The 22577-nt window shown below is 43.2% G+C and overlaps 1 protein-coding gene across 3 annotated transcripts; it reads left to right on the plus strand.

Annotated features, from left to right (window-relative positions):
* The first annotated feature begins 5404 nt into the window (after positions 1–5404).
* LOC138374545 (zinc finger protein 460-like) lies at positions 5405–22346 on the plus strand. Of its 3 annotated transcripts, XM_069457471.1 has the most exons (5): positions 5405–5732; positions 8518–8644; positions 12720–12812; positions 20255–21557; positions 21725–22346. In XM_069457471.1, the coding sequence occupies exons 1-5, from the start codon at positions 5703–5705 to the stop codon at positions 21924–21926; spliced, it is 1755 nt and encodes a 584-aa protein (XP_069313572.1). In that variant the 5' UTR covers positions 5405–5702; the 3' UTR covers positions 21927–22346. The 3 variants fall into 3 exon arrangements, with proteins under 3 accessions (XP_069313572.1, XP_069313571.1, XP_069313573.1); XM_069457470.1 differs by having other exon boundaries at positions 20255–21825; XM_069457472.1 differs by lacking the exon at positions 12720–12812 and having other exon boundaries at positions 20255–21825.
* Positions 22347–22577: the final 231 nt, after the last annotated feature.

Here is a 22577-nt window from a genome sequence, read left to right on the forward strand (position 1 = left end):
GAGGGCCCCAGATAAAGAAACATGCCTTCGGGTATAATTCTGTATCATTCCTCCAACTTGCTGAGGTGTAAAGGAAGAAAGTCTGCATGCTGTTTCCCAGTCCTACCTGCATTTGTTTTCTTGATTATCCTCCCATTCACAGGCATCCTCATTACTCTCTCCTGCCTGAAAGCATTTGTAGTTGTGTGACCTTTCAACATATGTTTGCTACTCTTGCTCCTTCTAGTTCCATTTCATGCCCCTGCTCTCAAGTAAAACTCACAGACATCTGAAATATTCCCTTCTTACCTATCTCTTGATCCCTGAAATCACACTTAAGCAAGGATCACCCCCTTGGCCCATCGCAGAGTCTCCCTCTGACTCTTGCCTTAGATGTCATCACAGCCACCCACAAGCCTGGGTGATTACTGCATCATGACTGTCCCATCAACTAGATTTCCAGCTCCAAAAGAGCACAGACCTTAACATGCATTTCCTCCTAATTGTTCCATGCACATACGTGGTTTCTAGTTCATAGATGTTCAGATATTTACTAAGTGAACAAATGGATGAATGGCCTTAATAATTTTGACATTGTGTTAATAGATTATTATGTGGCATTCACGCTCCAATATCACCTCAGACTTTAAGATTTGCTAGAAGGATACACAAGCCTCAGAAAAGCTTCTATACTCATGGTTACACTTTATTACAACAAAAAGATACCAAGATCACCAAAGGGAAAAGGCACATAAGTTAAAGTCTACAAGAAATCAGCCACAAGATTGTAGGTGTTACCTCCCATTACAGTCACATGGAGACTCAATTCTCCCAGCAAAGATGTGTGACAACACGTTCAAAGTATTGCCAGTCAAGGAAGCTCACCCAAGCCTTGGTTCCCAGGGTTTCTACTGAGGGTCATTCACGTAGGAATGCAGTACCCACATGACTAATTACAGATGCTCATCCTACAGCTCTTACAGATAGCAAACATACAGGGTCCCAGGGCCTGTGGCATACAACAACAAGCATTCACCATGAGTAATTTTGTTAGCATAGATTATCTCATGGAACTGTTACAGCAAGGCCTATAACCTCAGGCATAAAGGTTATAGCAAGGCAAGATACTCCAAGGAGTCAGGTGGTCTTTCTGGAGCTGGTCAAGGGCCAGCTTTCTTTACAATGTGTGGCATTTGAGCAACTGAAGCCTACTGAATTGACACTTTCCTGCATAATCCACCCCAATGTGCTTTCACTTTAGTTCCATTGTCTAAGTGTTCTCTCTGAGACATAGTTTCCTCAGATATATAGTTGGGGACTCATAATTCCTCCAAGTCCAAGCTCAAATATAACTGTCTTCTCAGACCTGTTCCAACCACTCTACTTAATATTGCACAACTGCTTTTATCTCACTCTCACTAATTCTTAGCTGCTCCAGTTTTTATTTCTAACCTTCTATATTTAGGAGTTTTTGCTGTTGTTACTATTTTTAAATTTTTGGTCGTTAGAATGAAGGCTCCTCACAGACACTAATGTATTCTTTTTTGCTATATATATGTGTGCGTGTGTGTGTGTACATATATATTTCCATTGTTTAGAGCAGTGCCTGTCACAAGATAGCCAAATACTTGTTGAGTTAATTAATGAATAAGTTAAATATATAAAAAGATACTTTCAAATGGTTATGAGTGTTATAAAGAAAAATAGAATAACGTTGGCCTCTATGAGGACAGAATGGTAGATGTGAGCTGAGGCTCATCTCCTGAACCATATATCTACAATCCACATGAGACTGACTCAACATTGTGACTTTTAAATTGCCTTGCAAAGTGCATTTCCTCAGCTTCTCTGAGAAGTATTTGTAGAGTGACTGTTAAGTGGATTTTACCATGGGTCTACTAAACCCCCGTGGTCTCTGTAGAACTGTTGGGTCAAACGTGGCTGTTGAGGATACTACTTTTTTGTCTTTTCTCTCATAAGCCAGCCTCTGGCTCCAGGGAGAACTTCAATACCAGGTTGACAGTCATGGTTTGGGACCAAATTATATTTTTGCTCCTGGCTCCATGAGAACAAGACAGATTCTACAGAAGATGAAGGAAGAGGCTGACTGGAGCAAACAGCAGTTACAAGAGGATTTCCTATGAAATGAGACTAAGATGAATACAAAGCAGCAGATTCCAGAGGAATTGCAGGGTCAGGACCTATTTATTACCTTCCTGATGAGAAAGTCTGAGTGTTGTTGATTCTTCCACCTATAGACCATTGATGGCATTTGAAGAGAGAGTTCAGAATTACATTGCTTTCAACAATGCCCAGAGACATAAATTGCTCTACAGCCTAAACTAAAATCGGGCTTCATAGGTCCTAAACTAATTGTTTGATGTTTGTTCTGCCCCAAGTTGGCTACCTCAAGTGGGCAGAGGTTCTTCCCAGGTTCTCTGCTTTTCCTTTCAGCCAATATCTCTGGATCTAGGCTTTAGAGCTGAGAGTAGGGACAATGACCCACTTCTGACATTTCTGCTTTTATTTTTAATTTTAATTTTAATTTTTTTTTTGAGACAGAGTCTCACCCTGTTGCCCAGGCTAGAGTGCCATGGTGTCAGCCTAGCTCACAGCAACCTCAAACTCCCAGGCTCAAGCAATCCTTCTGCCTCAGTCTCCTGAGTGGCTGGGACTACATGCATGCGCCACCATGCCTGGCTAATTTTTTCTATATATATTTTTTAGTTGTCCAGATAATTTCTTTCTATTTTTAATAGAGATGGGGTCTCACTCTTGCTCAGGTTGGTCTCGAACTCCTGACCTCGAGTGATCCTCCTGCCTCAGCCTCCCAGAGTGCTAGGATTACAGGCATGAACCACCGCGCCTGGCCCATTTCTGCTTTTAGAGCTAAGTGTTCAGTGGTGGCGGCTGGCTAGTAGCCTCCTATCTTTTCAACAATCCTCGGCTAGTATATAACCACTGGCTTTCAGTGTGGCAGGTTGATGAGTCCCCAGTATTCTCAGTGGCATCGTGCTACCCAAGGAAGAACCTCCACCTCACAAGCAGTTGATGGGTGGAGGAAGGGAACCCCTGCCTCTGGGGTCACATTCACTAGGAATTTAGCCTTAGCAACATGTATTTGATGGCAGTATGTGAAATGCTGATGTCCTTAAGTTTTTTTGTATGTATAGTCATGAGGTTTGTGTGCAAGTTTTTTCAAATTGCCACAAATCTCCAACAAATTTTCCAATGTATTTATTGAAAACAATCTGCATATAAGTGGATCCACACGGTTTAAAACTGTTGTTCAAGGGTCAGCTGTACTCTGAAAATTGTGTAGAGGAAGCTTGGAAAAAGTGTGGATCCTTCATGACATCTTAAGGTATCTAAAAGCTTTAAACTTCTATTTGTGTGAGATAATTAAAGACAGATAAAAATCCTTAGTGTTTAAGTAACTTGTAATGGAGACCCTGTGATATGTTTTATGATAGGTGTTTTAAAGTCACTACAGTACATACATAGCTTCCTTCACCCTCCCTGACTCAGGATAATCCTGTCTCCATGACACAGGACAAAAAAATCTTTATAGCTGTTCTACAAGTGAACCCCAAACCATTTAATTTAATCATGAGTCACACACACTTGAAAAGATGGACAGCGTCTCTCTCCCAATTTCAAAAATTACTACTGCCGATGATGAATAACAGTGCTCCTTGCATGCTACTTTAGCCACATTTCTCCTTAAGTCTGTTATAAACAGCATCTTCCGGGAAATTAACGAATCTCCATTTCTTGACCTAAGGTCTTGTTACAATACTTTCCTCCACCTCAAAATTAAATCTCTGGAGGACATGTTCCACACATCATTTCCATTTTCATAACCATATGTATCCTCACCTCATTAAAACCTGGACTATATTCTCTCACCTTCACAGCCATGAGAAGAAGAGAAAGAAGAAAGAAGTTACCAATAAGGACTACTAAGACTTTTCATGATATAATTCTCCATGGGTTGTTAGAATTACTAACATGACTTTGTTGGTTTCTTGTCTGCAGCCAGTTAATGTTTTTTGGTCCAGAGTTTACCTTTTTCCCTTCATTTCTCCATCTATGCTCATTCTTTTTATGGTCTCACCCAATATCATGACTTGAAGTAACAATGTAAGGTAACTACTCCCAAATTTACACATCCAGGTGATCACCTTCTACCAATGTTCAATCATAGTTTGAGTTGCCTATCAGGCACAGACACTTTGCATTCTCATCAACATTTCAAACTGACTGTGTTGGAAATTGGACTCCACCTTCTCTTAAGTCACCACTACTTGCAGCCTCCCCTCCTCAGGGATTGTCAAATCCACTCTTCGCATCCTCTGGAACCATTAAATTTTTCAAAAGTCCGTGCATCCTGTGGAGAAGGCGCTGAGCCAAAAAAGGCCTAAGAGAGGCTAGTCAATCCCATCCCAACTTTTTGGGGAGGTGTCCGGCATCCTCTCTTTGGTGGTTATTTTAAATACTCATTTATCCGTTTTCCCTATAAGAGAATCGGGAAGTCCCAGGCCCAGTCCATGGCAAGACTAAGTGCCTCTGCACTTGGCCTGACCCTGGGTGATTGTTCCCACTCCTGGGTCTCGATCTCCCTGAGCGTGGAAAGCATGGTTTGGTCCCTATGACCTGTGACCTCTGTAAAAGGGCAGCCCTGAAGTGACGCTGGATACTCGTGCGTGTTAGGTCTGGAGCAGAGAGACACACGAAGCCTCATGTGTAGCAAAATGCTGTTTATTTTGAGCATCTGGGTGCAGATAGGTGGAGGCTGAAAAAAGTGTCCACGAGGGAAAAGGGGAGAGCCTTGAGTTTTATAGAGGGTTTTTTTGGGGGGGAGTAAGTGGGCCAGAACAGCTGCTTGTAATAAATTCTTCAAATAACCAACTCCTAGGACCCTTCTGCCCCAGTCACATCCATCCTTTTGCTCTGGCTTTGTCTTTATCAGGAGAGCTAGAGAGGGATAGCCTTCTTCTCTATCAGGGAGGGAGGGGGAAGGAATGCTGGCTGCAGTTGTCTGTTAGAACTACAAAGTCCAGGGACTCCCCCGACTCCTGCGGCTATTGTTTTTACAAGCCTAAATTTTGCATTAACTTCATTCTGTCCTACACATACTTTTTGGGTTCCCACCTGGAACAAAATGAACAGTGCCACCTACCCGAAGGAAAGCAGGCTTGGAAACTTCTCCAAGCCTGGCCCCGTGGGAGGGAAAAACTGCATTACCCAGAAAGCATTGCCCCGTGCGCCTGCCGCAAGCTCTGGGCCAATGACAGCCTGGGACAGAAGCACTTCCTGTGGCCTATGGCCGTAGAGGCGGGACTTCCTATCGTATCGTGGTGACGTCATCCCGCCGCGCCGTCTCTGTCCTGCGAAGCTGTTGGTCGTGGAGCGGTGGCCGGGTTTTACCGGCCGAACAGGGAAGGCAGTGAGGAGGTTCTCCCCACCCTCCGCGTGTGTGCTAGCCTGACACGTCTGTTCTTCACTAGCAGGGTGACCCGTGGGCGCCCGTCGGGGCCTTGACCTCTGCACCCGCCCTCCGTCTTCACAGATCTGACGCGGTGTCCTGGGCTTTGTGTAGGGGGGAAACTGAGGCTTGGATTGCGAAAGTCAGCCGAGGTCATCTCCCCAGGACACACAAGGGCTGGGGTCTGCCGAGCCCGCGGGATCCCCGGACCCCGCTTGGTCCACAAGGCCCCAGGATGGCAGCGGCGTGGACGGACCCGGCGCAGGTGAGTGGACGAGGGTTTTGGCCTTCGTGCAGCTCTGCTGGTTCGGAGAGGCCTCCCGGGACGGGTGGGAACCGAGAAAGCCACTGGGTGTCTCTTTGTTGTGTTTTACTTATGAGAAGTGGTCGTGGCTTTGTTACGGCAAGTGTTACAGCGAGTGGTCCCGAGGACAAACCGAGCGGCACACGGAGAGTTGGAGAATCAACGTTTATTCGCCGGCGGGCTCAGAGGGGTCTTGCCACCAAATTCTGAGCACCGTCTACCCAATTTTTCCCATTTTTATTAAGTTGGGGTGATCCAAGGGGAGGGGTTTCAGGTGACTAATGCCCGCCAGGTAATAAGTTTAGTATTTGCACTAGGCAATAGGATTAGTGTTATTCTGATGTGCCAGATGTTAGGTTAGTGATATGTTAATGTACCAGGTGTTAGGTTAGTGTCTTGCACCAGGTAATTAGGTTTAGTGTTATGCTGATGTGCTAGATGTTAGGTTAGTGGTATGCTAATGTGCCAAGTGTTAGGTTAGTCTTATGCTAATGTGGGTCTTCTGGGAGGGGTGGGGGTCTCTGGTGGCTGCTGTGCTAAGTAATAGATGGGGGTTTCCCTTATCAGCTTGTCACTTATATTATTCGCAGTGTTCCAACAGCGTCGGGCCTCTGACACGTGCTCAGTGTGTGGTTCAAGGATGAATGATGCTTCTGAGGGCTCTCATCACATTTAGCATCAGTGTGACCTCACGTGTTGCCTGCAGGTCCCTACCCCATCCACCCTAGCTGACCTCTTCTGACCTTGTCCTTCGGTTTCTCGCTGGTCTGTTGCTCTATAGATATCATCCTGACCATGCAGAGTTCTCTTGCACTTCCCAGCGTTTGCCTTGCATTTCCCTTTGCCTGGGACACTGCCCCTATAACTAACTGTGGGGCCTCTGTCTCACATCTTTCTGGCCTCTGCTCAGATGTCACCTATTAGGAGAGGCCTTTTTTAGCAGTTCATGTGAAAGTGGTCCCTTCTACGCATCCCAAGAGTCTGGCATTTTTGTGCAGGGGATCTGGCAATATTAAAGAAGCCTGCTGTATTGAGTTGTTCCAGGATGTTGTAGGAGCAAAGACAAAACAAAACATTGCAGAGAACTGTAGAAGCTGACCTTCATTGAGTCCTTGCTGTGGGTTGACAGGCAGGCATTATGTATCACCTCATTTAATCCTCAACTCCTTTGACTTAGGTTCTTTTGTCATTATTGTTTTAAACAAGAGAAACTTGGGGCTCACAAAGGTACAGTTACCTGCCCTAGATCACTACAGCTCTTAAATATCTGAAACTAGTAACCAGTGCAGTGTGAGTTTTTACCCTTTTCCTACCCACAATGGGTACAGAGCTCTGGGGGTGACAACTAAAGAAACCTTTACACAGTGAGCAGGCCTCCTTCTAGCAGGTGAGCTTGGACGTGTGAGAACATGATATTTCAGGCAGGTGGAACTGTATGGACAAAAAAATGGTATATTGGTTGTCTAAGGATTCCCCAGGGGACCTGTTTGGTTCCCACTACCCCCTTACCTGCTGACACAGGTCTTGGGAGGACTAGATCATGTGGCCTTTTGCTGAATGTTCCTTCCTTCTCAGCCTGGGCGGACATCCTGGCCAGACAGGGTCCATGTTCTCATGGTTATAGCCTGCTGTGTCCTCTGTGACTTCTTTTCCCTGTTTCTGAAGTGTCCTGGCCTCATGGATACTTGCCAGGAGGACTCAGGTAGAAAAAGAAGTGATGCCTCATTGTGGATTCTCAGTGGGTGTTGGCAAGGCCCTGAATGAGTAGCAAAGGCAATGGGAGCTGGTACAGGCCCTGCCACTTTGGAGGTAGATACCTCTACCTCAAGTGACTTTTCTATGAATTGGGTGATTTTGACTGTGCTCCTCTGTCCATATCCATGGAAATATTTTTAGGTTGGTTGAAATGGATGTATGGATTTAAAGTGCTTCACCTCCTCATTAACTGTAGACTGACTGTATTAATGGAGGAGTGTGAGTCGATCTGATTAGAAGATCGACTAGAGAGACTATAGGCAGGAGTTCAATTCCTGCCTATACTCATAAGATGTGTGACTTCAGGTGAACTGATAGAGTTTGTGGGGCTCTGGTTTCTGAGTGTAACATGGAGACAATGATGGTGTTGACCCCAGGGGCTGTGGCACTTCACCCCAGGTTCCTTTACAAACATCTTTTTAAAATCTTTTGACTATTCTGGGTGAAGTGGATAAAACTGTTGTATTGATCTGTAAATTGAGACTCAGAGAAATGAAGTGAGGTCCTCAAGGTCACACAGTAGGCAAATGTTGATTTCAGGATTTTAGTGTTAGACCGCAGAAGTCTGGCTGGGGACTTTTAGTCATTTTGTCATGGCCTAGAAAGCCCCTCAGCATGAGGCAGGAACACAGTGGGGACTGGAAAGATTTAGGTGCTGGCATTGGTATTATTATTTTTTTTTTTTTCCCATTCCTCTGATATCTCAGAACATTTATTTTCTTTGCCTTACAGTCCACTCAAAATGATCCTAACTTTGTTTCAGTCTCCAGTGGCTTCCTGCATGGGAGGCTTCTCTCTCCTCTACACTCTGATAATCCTTCCAAGGTAGGATCTGCTTCCCCCTTCAGCCTGGCACAGATCTGGGCCCTCTGGGGCTACTGGTGATTTGGCACTTGGTTCTCTATGGATCTTTTGCAGTGCTGGAGTGACAGGTTCTAATCCTATTCCACAGTCCCAAGGCAAACACTGCTACCTCTGTTTGACTTTGCAGGTGTCTGTGACTTTTGAGGATGTGGCTGTGATATTTACCCAGGAAGAGTGGAGGCAGCTGGACTTGACCCAGAGGATCTTGTACCAGGAGGTGATGCTGGAGACCTGTGGGCTTCTAGTCTCTCTGGGTAAGGCCTGTCTTCTCCCCTGTTTGGAACACCTGAAGCCTCCTTCATTCCACCCTCTGGCGTCAGGCCTGGCTGGTTGAAAAGGCGTTAGGAGCCCACTATCCTGCTCTGTATAACTTCATTCATTTTCTGGAGTGATCTTCTTGTATTTCAGTTAGAGGTATAGGGAAGAAACATAGTTTGCCTTTGGTCACAGCCAAAGGTGAACAATGTGCTGGAAGGATATGGCGGTGTTTTGCAGAACCCAAAGGCAGAATTTTCAGCGGAGCCCCTTGAGGGACTGACATAGTACTTGGGAGGAAGCCTAGTTGTGCCCTGACCATTCTATATGCCATAATTCATGGGAGAAGGTCAAAATATTATATAAACATTAAGAGGAATGTGAAAGAAGTCGATTCTAATCTTCATGGATCACTTTGAGGGGTTCAGGACTTCAATGGAGGAAGTAACTGCAGATATGGTAGAAACAGCAAGAGAACTGGGGTTAAAAGTGGAGCCTGAAGATGTGAAACTTGAATGGTTAAGAAATTGCTTCTGGGCTGGGCGCCGTGGCTCACGCCTGTAATCCTAGCACTCTGGGAGGCCGAAGCGGGCAGATCGTTTGAGCTCAGGAATTTGAGACCAGCCTGAGCAAGAGCGAGACTCCATCTCTACTAAAAAGAGAAAGAAATTATATGGATAGCTAAAAATATATATAGAAAAATTAGCCTGGCATGATGTCGCATGCCTGTAGTCCCAGCTGCTCGGGAGGCTGAGGCAGTAAGATCGCTTGAGCCCAGGAGTTTGAGGTTGCTGTGAGCTAGGCTGATGCCACAGCACTCTAGCCAGGGTAACAGAGCAAGACTCTGTCTCAAAAAAAAAAAAAAAGTTGCTTCTGGTAGTTGAGCAAAGAAAGTGGTTTTCTGAGATGGATTCTATCCCTGGTGAAGATACTGTGAATGTTTTTGAAAAGACAACAAAGGATTTAAACTATTACATAAACTTAGTTGATAAAGTAGCAGCAGAGTGTGAGAAGGTAACTCCAATTTTGAAGAAATTTTACTGTGGTAAAATGCTATCAAATAGCATCACATGGTACAGAGAAAGGAAAGTGTAAATTGATGCCACAGACTTTATTGTTGTCTTATTTTAAGAAATTGCTGGAGCCACTCCAGCCTTCAAAAGCCACCATCCTGATCAGTCAGTAGCCATCAACATTGAAGCAAGACCCCTACACCAACAAAAAGACTATAACTCACTGAAGGCTCAGATGATCATTATAATTTCTCAGCAATAAAGTAATTTTTTTCTTTCTTGAGACAGGGTCTCACTCTGTTGCCCATGCTGGAGTGCAGTGGTGCAATCATAGCTCACTGCTAAAATTCCTGGGCTCAACCCAAGAGTTTGATGTTGCTATGAGCTAGGCTGACGCCACAGCACTCTAGCCCAGGCAACAGAGTGAGACTCTGTCTCAAAAAGAAAAACTCCTGAGCTCAAGAAATTCTTCCCCTTCAGATTCTCCAGTAGCTAGAATTACAGGTATGAGCCACTGTGCCCACGATAAAGTTTTTTTAATTAAGGTATGTGCATTGTTTTTTTAGACACAATGCTATTGCACACTTAATAGACTACAGTATAGTATAAAATATACAGCATAGTGTAAATATAACTTTTATATGTACTGGAAAAACAGACAATTTGTGTTTCTCACTTTATAATAATTGCTTCATTCCAATGGTCTGGAACCGAACGGCAATATCTTTGAGGTATGCCTGTTTCTATTTCACAGGGCTATTGTGAGATAAATGGCTTAGAACAGTACCTGGTGATAGGTGGCTGTGTGCAGGTTAGCAACTGTGACCGCAACTGCTGTTACTGAGGTGATCATCATGGTCATGATCATTATCATCACGCTTAGACTCAGCATTTTCTGGGACAACAATGTGTAGCTTTTTGCTAGTGATAACTAGACTCAAGTTTCTATCTTTGCTTGGCCATTCACCATTTCCCTAGTTTTGGCAATATGCTTTATCTGCCTGAGCCTCAGTTTCTTCCTCTATGAAACAGTGGTGATTGCAGTACATATTTCATGCAGGTGCTGTGAGGATGTCCAAAAGTAGCATTTTATGAGCAAGGCCCATAGGAATAGCAATATAACGCTTTGCCTAGGATGTAAAAAAGATTTACATGCCTGGGTGTGGTGGCTCATGCCTATAATCCCAGCAGTTTGGGAGGCTAAGAGAGGAGAATCAAAAATTTGAGACCATTCTGGGCAATGTAGTGAGACCCTGCTCTGCAAAAAATTAAAAAAAATAGCTGAGTGTGGTGGCACCCTCCTGTAGTCCTAGCTGCTGCAGAGGTTGAGGCAGAAGGAGTCCTTGAGCCCAGGAGTTTGAGGCTGTAGTGAGCTATGATTACATTACTGTACTTCAGCCTGGTTGACAGTAAGTCCTTCTCTTAAAAAAGAAAAAAAAAAAGGACTTAAATCAGTGAAGACACCTCTTCTTTCTAAATAAAAGATATTTTAAAATATCATTTCTTTTCTAAATTAATGCTTAACTTTTTCACTTTTTACAAAATGCAATGCATTTAAATTGCTTGGCACAGTCCCAGGGATGTGGTTGCACTACATAAATACAGTCATGTATTGCTTAGCAATGGGAATATGTTCTGAGAAATGCTTTGTTAGGCAGTTTCATCATTGTGTGAACATGACGGAGTGTACTTATGTAAAACACGGATGATATAGCCTACTACATACCTAGGATATATGGTATAGTCTATTGCTCCTAGGCTACAAACCTGTACAACATGTTATAGTACTGAATACTCTAGGCAACTGTAACACAAAGGTAAATATTTGTGTATCTAAACCTAGAAACGCCAAAACGTTGTTATGTGGTGCATGACTGTGTTAGTTTTTGACTTACTGTTAGAAGTGAAAATCCCATGGCAGGGTGGCAGATTCATTAAGCACCTGGATTCCAGAGCCACACCACAGTGTCTTCTCAGGAAGTGACATTTGAGCTGAGATTCAAAGCTTGATTGGAAGGATTAAGGGAGAGGAGCAAGCAGCGTTCCAGGTAGAAGGGCCAGCATGTATGTGCAAGGGCCTTGAGGTGGTGGGACGCATGATCCTGACAAAGCTGAAAGGACGGACGGATTCACCTTTTGTACTGTGCTGTCATGGAGCCTGTTGCCAGGCACGTAGCAGAAGTGAGTGAACATTTGCTTCGAGATGATTGATGGTTCAGGATCTGACAGACCAGGCTTCTGTGGGTCCTGATGCCTGTGCCACTAACTTCTCTACAGAGTCCTCATGTCTTTTACCGTTTCGTATGTGTTCAGCTGCACATGACAGGTCATCACATACGATCTTCACCCTGAGGGACAGTATTATCTCACATAATAAGAAGCTCATTTGGCTGGCTCCCAGGTTGGGGAGTGCCAACCCTGTTGTCTGTTTCTTTACTTCCCTGGTCCAGGTCTCTAGGCAGCTTCCCTCACTGAAGTCCCAGGATGCTGCATGACAACAGAAGTGGCAGAAACTCTCATTCAGCCCTTCCTGGAATAAAGGCTTTATCTCTCCTCAGAGTGGCTGGTTTAAGTCACCTGTCAGCCTCAGTCTCCTGGTGATCGGGGATGTCATTTGCAAGATGAAGCAGACCAAGGCTTTTCCACCTGCCATGGGGGATGTAGTCACCTGGGGAATGTTTAAAATCTACTGATGCCCAGGCCTCACACTCAGATTTTGTTTCAGTTGGTCTGCAGTTGCAGCGAGGCATTCCTAGGTGTTAATGATTCACAGGGAGGTTAAGGCCCTGTGACTTGTATTAATTATCAAATCCCTTCAGGAAAGATATCTGAACCGTGTTGAGATTCTATAAGAAGGAGTTCAAAGGGAATTGATGCTGTCTACACAGGCCCAATTATGGCTTTTTCACAGTTGGTTTCCAGGTCATAGTTGAGGCTTTTGTTGACTTCATGAGAATAGCTTCATTTCAAGGTCTTCCCCATCCTGAAGTGCCAGACTAGATTGAGAGGTTTCTTTCTTCCAACAAGACACCCTGTGTCCTCTTTTGTTCTCCATGCACAGGTTGTTCTTTGTCTAAACCAGAGCCGATCTACCAGTTGGAGCACAGCCAGGACTTACAGGTGGTGGAGGAAGATCTCTCTCAAAACTGTGCAGGTAGGAGCCAGCAGCTGGGAAGGCTGGGGTGATGACAGATGGAAAGGTGAACACTGCCTCTGAATTTTGTGGGAATCTTCTTGTTGTGGCCTCTCTGGGGGTTTGGGATCCATGGAGCCATTTAACCTGTGGTCTCTGTGCCCCCTACCCTGCTCAGCCCCCTCACACTTTTCACTGCTCATGGGGAGGTGTGGAGTACATTGAATAAGTTCAGGCTCTTGGCCCTAACTGCTTAGGCTTTAAAACTAGCTTTGACATGAAACAGCCATGTGACCCTGGGGAAGCTGCATGATCTTGTGCCTTTGCATGTAAGTTTGGCTACATTAAATCTAGCTGCTCTAACAGGTATACTCCAAGATTTTGGTGGCTCACAACATGAAAACTATTTTTCTCATACCAGGGGCCTATGGGTCATTGAGGAGCTCTATACCACACAGTTATTCACAGAGCTAGGTGCCTTCTGTCATCGGCATGAGGTGTTAAGGCTTCCCTGGCATCCTCCAGCTGGTAGCAGGGAAATGAGAGAAGAGAAGGGAAGGTGGTACACCCACTTCCACACACATTACTTCCCCTCACATTCCCGTGCTGAGACTTTTGGCCACACTTGGGTGCATGGGACTGGAAATGTGGGTGCCCAAGGAGAAGAGCAAATGGTTTGGCGAACATCTAGTCAGTCCACTATGCTCAGTTAGTTTCTAAAGAATTGTAGTAGTGCAGGGCATGATGGCCTGTGCCTGTAGTCCGACCTACTTTAGAGTCTGAGGTGGGAGGATCACTGGAGCCCAGGACTTCCAGACTATGGTGGGTTATGATTGGGCCTGTGAATAGCCACTGCAGTCCAGCCTGGGCAACATAGCAAGACCCCATCTCTGAAAAAATAAATAAAAAGAATTCTATTCCTAATAGTTTTTATGTCATTGAGTTGTTTGAGAATGTGATAGACTATGCATGAAAGTGCTTGACACTGTGCCTGATGCATAGTGACTGGCTCTGTAAAAGAATGGTAGTAACATTCATACCATGTTACTAGTTTTAATGAAAAGTAATAATATCTCATATTTCCATCTGAACTGTGAGGAAACAAGGCCTTTTCTGCTCGGCTATACCCCTTTCCTATCTTCTCCCTCCACCCATCATCTGAGGGTCAAAGAGATATTTAGAAGTAGTCACTTTTCTAGAACCTAAAGGTGCCATTTGGCCTTCTGTGCCCCACATTTGGGCAGCTGAGGGCGCTAGGGCCATCACGTGTGGTTACTGGCACCACCGCAGAGTCGTCTCTCTCCCCTCTATTAGTCCCGGCTTGCCCAGCCCAGGAACGTGTCTTTCCAGCCCCTCTGCAGCCCCTCTTAGTCTGTTCCCATCCTTCATTCTTCAATCCCACATCTGTGAATGTGGAAAAGGCACCTCAAGCTGAACATGCCTGAAAAGGAGCTCATGATGTTGCCCACTTCTCCCATATTCCAAGTATCAGTGAATGGCCATGCCATGCAAGTAAATTAGAAGACTGAGTACAACCACAGACAACTCCTATACACCTCCAAATCCATCAATCCCTACGTCTAGACATTTACAAATCCTGTCCATTTTATATCATGCATGTGTCTTGAATCCATCCCCCTCACTGCCTGCATTAGACTGTGTATACCCCTAGTCTCATCATCTTCTGTCTGGGTGATGCCAAACCACTCTGATCTGTTCTCCCCACATCTCTGTGCTTCTGCTCTGCTCTGTTTCCTGCATCAGCTCCCCCAGCCTCTCAGACCTGTTCCCAACCTTTGCCCCTTACCTAGTCACTGATGTCTCAGCATATTTTTATGTGGAAAATAGAGTCTATGTTCTTTTGTTGCCTGATTCTCAACCCTTACAAATTCATCTAAATCTCTCACATGTGTTAGCCTCCATTATCACCTCCCTAAAGGAGGTCTTGCCCTGACCTCGGCCAATTCTTGCCCCAGAATGTAGATCATACCTTTTCAGGGAACTCGTTTCTTTACTTCTTTTCTGTTTCTTTTCTAACTTTATTCTCTACTCAGCATAAAAACATGCTCAATTTCGTTACATTAGGGGAAAGCAAAACAAATAAATTTTTCTCTAATGGCTTCACACTGGTGTTTGTTCTACTTTCCCTGTGCAATCAATCTTCTTGGTGAAATTGTCTCATACTTGTAAGAAATGTATACACTTGTGTTTAATATCTTCCATTTGCTCATATAGTCTTTTCCTTTTTGAATGAGATATAACTCATGTTGTGTAAAAATCTTAAGAAGTCTGCTTGATGAATTTTTGTTTATATGTAAATGCAAGTAACCACCACGTACATCAATACATAGGCTATGTACAGCACCTCATCAGGGTCTTAGGCCCTCAGTAGCCTCTTCTGTTCTTCCATCCCATATTTAGACTCTGTCAGCATAGATTAGTTCTGACTGTTCTTGAACCCCCCCAGAATGCTGTCTGTCATTTCTTTCTTCTCTGGATCATCATGTCTATGAGGTTCATTTCATATGGTTGTATACAGTTACAGTTGGTTCATTCTCAATATGCTATAGTAGTATCTCGTGTGAAAACTGCTATTCATTTCTTTCCTCTCTTGATGGAAATTCTTGTTTTTAGTTTTTGGATATTATGAAGAATGCTGCTGAGGATATTGTTGTGCATGTTTTCTGTGGATGTAAATGCTGGTTTCTGTTAGGAATATACTCTAGTGTGTGTATAGGTCGGATCATGGAGTAGGTATATGTTCAGCTTTAATAGAAACTGCCTAGCCATTCTGCAGAGTGGCTGCACCAACATACATTCCCACCATTGGCCTGTGAAAGCTTCCATTGCTCCATATCCTCGTCAGCACTTGGTAACTTTCCCTTAACTCTTTGAGTACTTGTGGTGCTGTTTGTACCACAGCAGTGAAACCATCGTAAGGTCACTGCTTTCATCTGATTTTCAAACACAACAGTGAATATAATGATAAATGGTGATGGCCTATAATTTATTGAACTCTCATGTGATGTCTAGCATTGTGCCAAGTGCTTCCTAGGAATTTTCCTGTTTAACTCTCAGTACAGCCTATGAGGTAGAAACTGAGAGTCTCTTAGTTTTTCAGATGAGGAAATTGAGACTGGGAGCAGCTAAATGAATTTATTTAACACCAACTGTCTTGGTATAGGCAGGATTTGAACTGAGGGGTTCTCGCTGCAGAGATACACTCTTAACATTGCAGCAGTATCAACTCATGGTACAGCACAAACTTTTTGGATTTTACTGTGCTTGAGCATCTGGCCCTTTTGAATTCTCTTTCCTTTTTCTCATGGATTTTCATTCTCTTCCTACTGTGATCTCCACTTTAATATTGGCTTCATTAGGCAACTCAGAGCCCATCCTTTTTACTCTTAAATACTTTCCAAGGTTAATCCCTGTGTTTTTACATTTTCAATTTACATACTTCCCTGTTAGGTCCCAGATGTATATTCTTTAACTAACTCATAATAAAATATGATAGCTAATATGCACTGGTTTCTTTCTTGGTGCCCTGCTCTGTGCTGGACATGGATATGCAGTGTTTTACTTCATCTTCACTACAGTCCTATAAGGCAGACTCTATCTTTTGCCCTATTTTTTTGAAGATTAATGTAGGCTTATGGAATTTGAGTGGCTTGCTAAGTGCCACAATAAAAACTAATATTGAGTTTTGCTGGAACTGGGCCTAGGATTTTTCTGGTTGTTTTTGTTTGTTTGTTTGTTTTTTGTGGGGGGACAGAGTCTTGCTCTGTTGCCTGGGCAACCTCAAACTCATGGCCTCAAGCCATCCTCCTGCCCTCAGCCTCCCGAGTAGTTGGGACTACAGATGCACACCACCATGCCTGGCTAATTTTTTCTATTTTTAGTAGATGCAGGGTCTCACTCTTGCTCAGGCTGGTCTTGAACTACTAACCTCAAGTGATCTGCCTGCCTCGGCCTCCCTGAGTGCTAGGATTACAGGCTTGAGCCACCACACCCAGCCATGTGGTCTGAAACTATAATATACAAGTGGTCTCTAACTCTTCTTAGTGGACCTCAGGTGTTCATATTTTGATTAATCATAAACATTGGCTTATGACACACTCTGATCATTGATCCATGAATAACCTTGATTAATTAATATGATAATTATTTGCTTATTTATTTCATAACAATATCACCCAACTCAAGAATGAGAACATTACTCATACCCTATTATTAGCAAGTTTGAGTTGCTGTGACAAGAATGCCATAACCTCAGTGGCTTGAGCAACAAACATTTATTTCTCATAATTCTAGAAGCTGAGAAGTCCAGGATGAAAGTACTGGCACATCTGGTGTCTGGTGAGGGCCTACTGCCTGATTTGCACATGGCCATCTGGTATCCTCAGCGTGGTGGGAAGAGGAGACAGGAAACAAGCTCTGGTGTTTCTTCTTATAACGGCATTAATCCCCTCATGGAGGCTCCAGCTTCATGACCTAATTGCCTCCTAATGGCCCCATCACCAAATAGCATCACATCAGACATTAGGGTTTTAACATATGAACTCTATGGGACACAAATATTCAGTCTGTAGCACCAGCCTGCCTACCTCTATCCCTTTTCCATTTCGTGACTCCTCCACAGAGACAACATGGTTTTATTACCCCGTTTCTTTTTTGTGGGAAAGCTTTTACGTATAAATTCAGTTTGTTCAGTAGATCTAGGACTATTCAGATGTTCTGTTTCTTTTTATGTCAGTTTTGGTAATTTATGTCTTTCAAGGAGTTTGTCTGTTTCTTTAACTTGTCATTTCAGTATTTTTCAGGATTGCCTTACAGTGTGTCTGTGTATGTGTGTGTGTGTGCATCTAAATAGTGTATTGCACACTTTTAATTTTTTTTTTTTAATTTTTTAAAACATGGTGTTATGGTTGATGTAGTTTTCTGGGATATGCTTCTTTAACTTGTGTTATTTAACTTAAATTCATGATGCCTGATGCTGTAGGCATCACTTATTCCATTGGTCGACTGTATCACAGTGTACTCATCTATTTCCTAGGACATTTAATTGTCTACGTTTTTTTTATTCCCACAAAAGTCCTGCCATGAGTTTTTATGTACACGTATACCTTGTGGACGTGTGCAGAGTTTCTTATGATAATGTTCCTAAAAGTAGAATTATTGGATTATAGTTTATACTGATGTTCAGCTTTTCAAGTTAATATCCATTGTTTCCTAAAGGGGTTATGCTAATGTACACATCCTCCAGGAAAGTCTGAGAGATCCATTGATCTATAACCCAACAACTGATATACGCCTCTTTTTGCCATTTTTTTAGTCACATGGGTACTTAATCGTATCTTTATGTTGTGATTTGCATTTTTCTCATGACATGCATTTAATTTTCTCATTACATGCATTTAAGATGCTGATGTGAGCATCTTATCACATGATTTTTGGCCATTCTGTATTTTCTTCTGAGAAATGTCATTTCAGATAAATAAATGCCTGTTTTTCTACTAACTTATTTGCCTTTCTCTTTTGGATTTGTAGATTCTTTGTACATTCCTAATAAAACTAATATAAACACATTTTATTAGTTATACTGTGATATATTCTTCTAGATTTTAAATTTTAAATCTTTTCAATCTCTTTAAAGTATCTTTTGTTGAATAGAGTTTCTTATTTTACTATAATTTTTAATCCCTTTCTTTTATGAGCACTACTTTTGTGTCTTGATTAGGAAATCTTGCTGTACCACAATATCAATAAGATATTCTTGTTTATCTTATACAAAAGTTTTAAGAGACCAGGAGTTTGAGACAAGCTTGGGCAACATAGTGAGACCCCTGTCTCTACAAAAAATAAAACATTAGCAAGACATGGTGATATGTGCTTGTAGTCTCAGCTAATAGGGAAGCTGAGAGAGGAAGAGTTCAAGGCTGCAGTGAGCTGTGATCGCACCACTGCACTCCAGCCTGGGCGACAGTGAGACCTGTCTGTAAAAACAACACAAAACATAAAAAAATGTCAAAACAACAACAAAAATCTTCATGCTTGATATTTCAGTCTTTATCAAACTGAACTTGATTTTGAGCGAGATGGTATGATATAGGAATGCAGTTTTATTTATTCCACATGTGAGTACCGAGTTTTTCTGTGTCCTTTACTAAATATTTCCTTATACTACTGAGGTGCTTGCTGTACCTTCTCTGCTATCTATCAAAGTTCCTTCTGTGTGTAAATGGATTTCTGAGCTCTCTACTCTTTTCTCTTTGTCAGTTTCTCTTGTTCCTGCGCAAGTACCACACTATCTTGGAGTCTATAATTTCAGAATAATTCTCTAGCTTGATGGGGTGGGTCCCCCTTTTTATTTTCCTGCAGGGATATTTTGGACTTAGCTTTTTCATGTACACTCTAGAATCAGTTTTAGAGTTCCCTGGTAAAACCTGTTGGAATTATATATGCATTTATACATTGATTGAGTAGAATTGATGATTTTATATTAAGTCCATATAGATATTGTTGTCTTGAAGTAAAGTTTTATTTTTCTCTATCAGATTGTGTCTTTTTCTAATCTTTTCAGGTTGCTGTTTTAGAGTTATATTGAGTTTATAGATCAGTTTTGGGAGAATTGATAACTTTATGTTATTAATTTCTTCATATAGATTTTTATTATCTTTAAATAAAGTTTTATAATTTTTTTTTCAAGATTCAGTCTGTTTTGTTAGCCATTTCACTTTATATGTTCCTCTGACACAGTGGACTCAACATGTCTAGTCAGATCGTGTTCACCTTGTGTCTTAGGAACCCTGTCTTGGCAGTGACCATGACCATCTCCAGCTGTCCTTGAGGCAGAATCTTGGGCATCAGCTTTATCTCTGGCCCCACATGTCTCTGTATCCTCACCAACCCACCTGTCATACGGCCGCATTCTCTCACTGTAGTTCCCTGGATTCTCAGGAGACTCTGCCTTTGTACGTCTATTTCCTCAGGCTGAAGGATCCTTTCCATCTTCTCTATATGGCAACTGCACCTCTCCATTAGGACTCAGCTCATGAGGCACCACCTCTGAGAAGACTCCCTGACCTCTTCATGTCTCCCATCTAGGCTGCATTAGGTGCCCCTTCCCGGGCCTCTGTAGCACCTTGACATGTTCTTGCTTTGAGTATATTCACCACATACAGCATCATCTTTACTCTGTCCACCCATCCCAGTCTTGACTGTGAGCAGGGCTCTCTATTCCAGACGCTCCCTAGTCCCGGCTTCTTCCTCTGTGTTTCCCTTTAAAAGTGTCAAGAGTTCAAGCACCAAAGAGAAAGAAATTGCAAACCTGGATTTCAGGGATTTCAAATCATAGCTATTTTCAAATCATCACTATTCTCATCTTCTCACTGAAATAGAGATTTTGTTTCTTCCATGTGGCTATGCCTACTAAGCCCTTTTGTATATTGTATTCCCTTCAGGTGACAGCACACAACCCAGGACCACAGAGCCTACCCTTCCTCATCTGGCCTTGCCTGAGGAAGTCTCACTCGAGGAGCAACTGACACAGGGAGCCTCAGGGGACTCCCAGCTAGAACAAGCCAAGGATCAGGATGGGCCATCAGAAATGCAGGAAGGTCACTGGATGGACCTGCAGAAGGAGACGCTCCCTTGGAAAATGAGCCCTGACCATGATGGTTTGGGGACAGATGATGGTTTATGTTCAATGATTATACAGGAACAAGTCTCTCCAGAAGATGGTCTCTATGAATGTGACTCATGTGGAGCAGTTTCGTATCCCTTGATCCAGGAAGGGGAAAATTCCTATAAATGTGAGGAATGTGGGAACGTGTTTAAAAAGAATTGCCTCCTTGTTCAACATGAGCAGATTCACATTCGGGTGAAACCGTATGATTGCACAGAATGTGGGAAAGCCTTTAGCAAGAGCAAACACCTCCTTCAGCACCACATCATCCATACAGGAGAGAAGCCCTACAGGTGCTTGGAGTGCGGGAAAAACTTCAACCGCAGGTCACACCTTACACGGCACCAGCAGATTCACACTGGAGAGAAGCCTTATGAATGCAGTGAATGTGCAAAGGCCTTCAACCGCAGATCACACCTTACGCGGCACCAGCGGATTCACACTGGAGAGAAGCCTTATAAATGCAATGAATGTGGAAAGGCCTTTACCTACCGCTCCAATTTTGTCCTGCATAACAGGAGCCACACTGGAAAAACCTTTGAGTGCAATGAATGTGGGAAAGCCTTTTGTGAGAGTGCAGAGCTCATTCAACACTACATCATCCACACCGGGGAGAAGCCCTATAAGTGCATGGAATGTGGGAAGTCCTTCAACTGCAGGTCACACCTCAAGCAGCACCAGCGGATTCACACTGGGGAGAAGCCTTATGTGTGCAGTGACTGTGGAAAGGCCTTCACCCACTACTCTACTTATATCCTGCATAAAAGGGCTCACACTGGAGAAAAACCTTTTGAGTGCAAAGAATGTGGGAAAGCCTTTAGTATTGGGAAAGATCTCATTCGCCACTTCAGCATCCACACTGGAGAGAAGCCCTATGAGTGCCTAGAGTGTGGAAAGGCCTTCACCCGCATGTCAGGCCTCACGAGGCACCAGCGGGTTCATACTGGAGAGAAGCCCTATGAATGCATTGAGTGTGGGAAAGCCTTTTGCCGGAGCACAAACCTTATTCGACACTTTAGCATCCACACCGGGGAGAAACCATATGAATGTGTAGACTGTGGGAGGGCCTTCAACCGCAGGTCACCCCTTTCAAGGCACCAGCGGATTCACGCTGGAGAAAAGCCTTATCAGCGCATCAAGAGTAGGAAAGTTTCTTGCCAGAGTGAAAACCTCATTCAGCACTCCATCATTCACACTGAGAGTAGCCCTATGAGTGCAGTAAATGTGGAACAGCCTTCAGACGCAGCACATCCCTCACTCAGCATCGAAGGATCCATACTGGAAGAAACCCCACCAGTGTAATAGATGTGGCAAGACTGTTTATAAGTGTACAAACTTCAGTCAACATCCAAGAATTTCTATTAAGGAAAGATTTTTTTCATATAGCTACTGAAGAAAATCTGTGGTCAGAGGAAACATCTTACTCAGCTTTTGGCCATTCATACTGAAGAGAAAGTCCTAAGTGCTATTTCTATGGAAAAACTTGTGATAGATCCTCATTTGCCATCTGAAGAATCATGTTAGAAATTGACCCAACCTAGATCCTTATTCTGTGCCTGAGAATTCACCCATGAGAGTGACCCACTGATTGCTGTGCACATAGGAAAACATTCAGCCACATCTTAGTTTACAGTGAAATATTTTCTCAGGTATATTTAAAGAAAGGAGAAAGAGACATAGAAATGAGAAAGAAATGGGAGCACAGCTTCTTTCAGACTTCCTTGACAAATCCGTGGCCATTTGTCATTTCTTGTTTTATTTGAGGAGAGGTAAATTTTTCAGAAACAGAAGGGCCTTGCCCTCTTTATTTTTCCCTGTGCATACATTCACGGCTATCCAGTGTCAGTACAGTTAGACAAATGAGGCTATTTTTTAAAATGTTCTATGAAAGCCTGCTTTGTTCCACAGCATTGTCTCCACCCTTGAGAAGCAGGAGCATAAGTCTGTGTGAGAAATATAGAAGCTTGAGTTACGAAATAATTTTATCTTTAAGGAGATAGGATATACATGTGAATGGACATATTTTACTACACACTTGAGACTCTTTGATTTTTCAAAAACCAAATTGCTTCTCCATGTGTTTTTAACCACTCAATACA

Source organism: Eulemur rufifrons, chromosome 24, assembly GCF_041146395.1.
Source record: "Eulemur rufifrons isolate Redbay chromosome 24, OSU_ERuf_1, whole genome shotgun sequence".
NCBI classification, from domain to species: domain Eukaryota; kingdom Metazoa; phylum Chordata; class Mammalia; order Primates; family Lemuridae; genus Eulemur; species Eulemur rufifrons.

Bases quoted from the DNA above. Each gene is read 5' to 3' on its own strand.
- LOC138374545 (XM_069457470.1), top strand. From the start codon at position 5,703: ATGGCAGCGGCGTGGACGGACCCGGCGCAG. The intron at 5,733-8,517 runs GTGAGTGGACGA...TTGACTTTGCAG, and splicing joins CGTGGACGGACCCGGCGCAG to GTGTCTGTGACTTTTGAGGA. The intron at 12,813-20,254 runs GTAGGAGCCAGC...TATTCCCTTCAG, and splicing joins TCTCTCTCAAAACTGTGCAG to GTGACAGCACACAACCCAGG.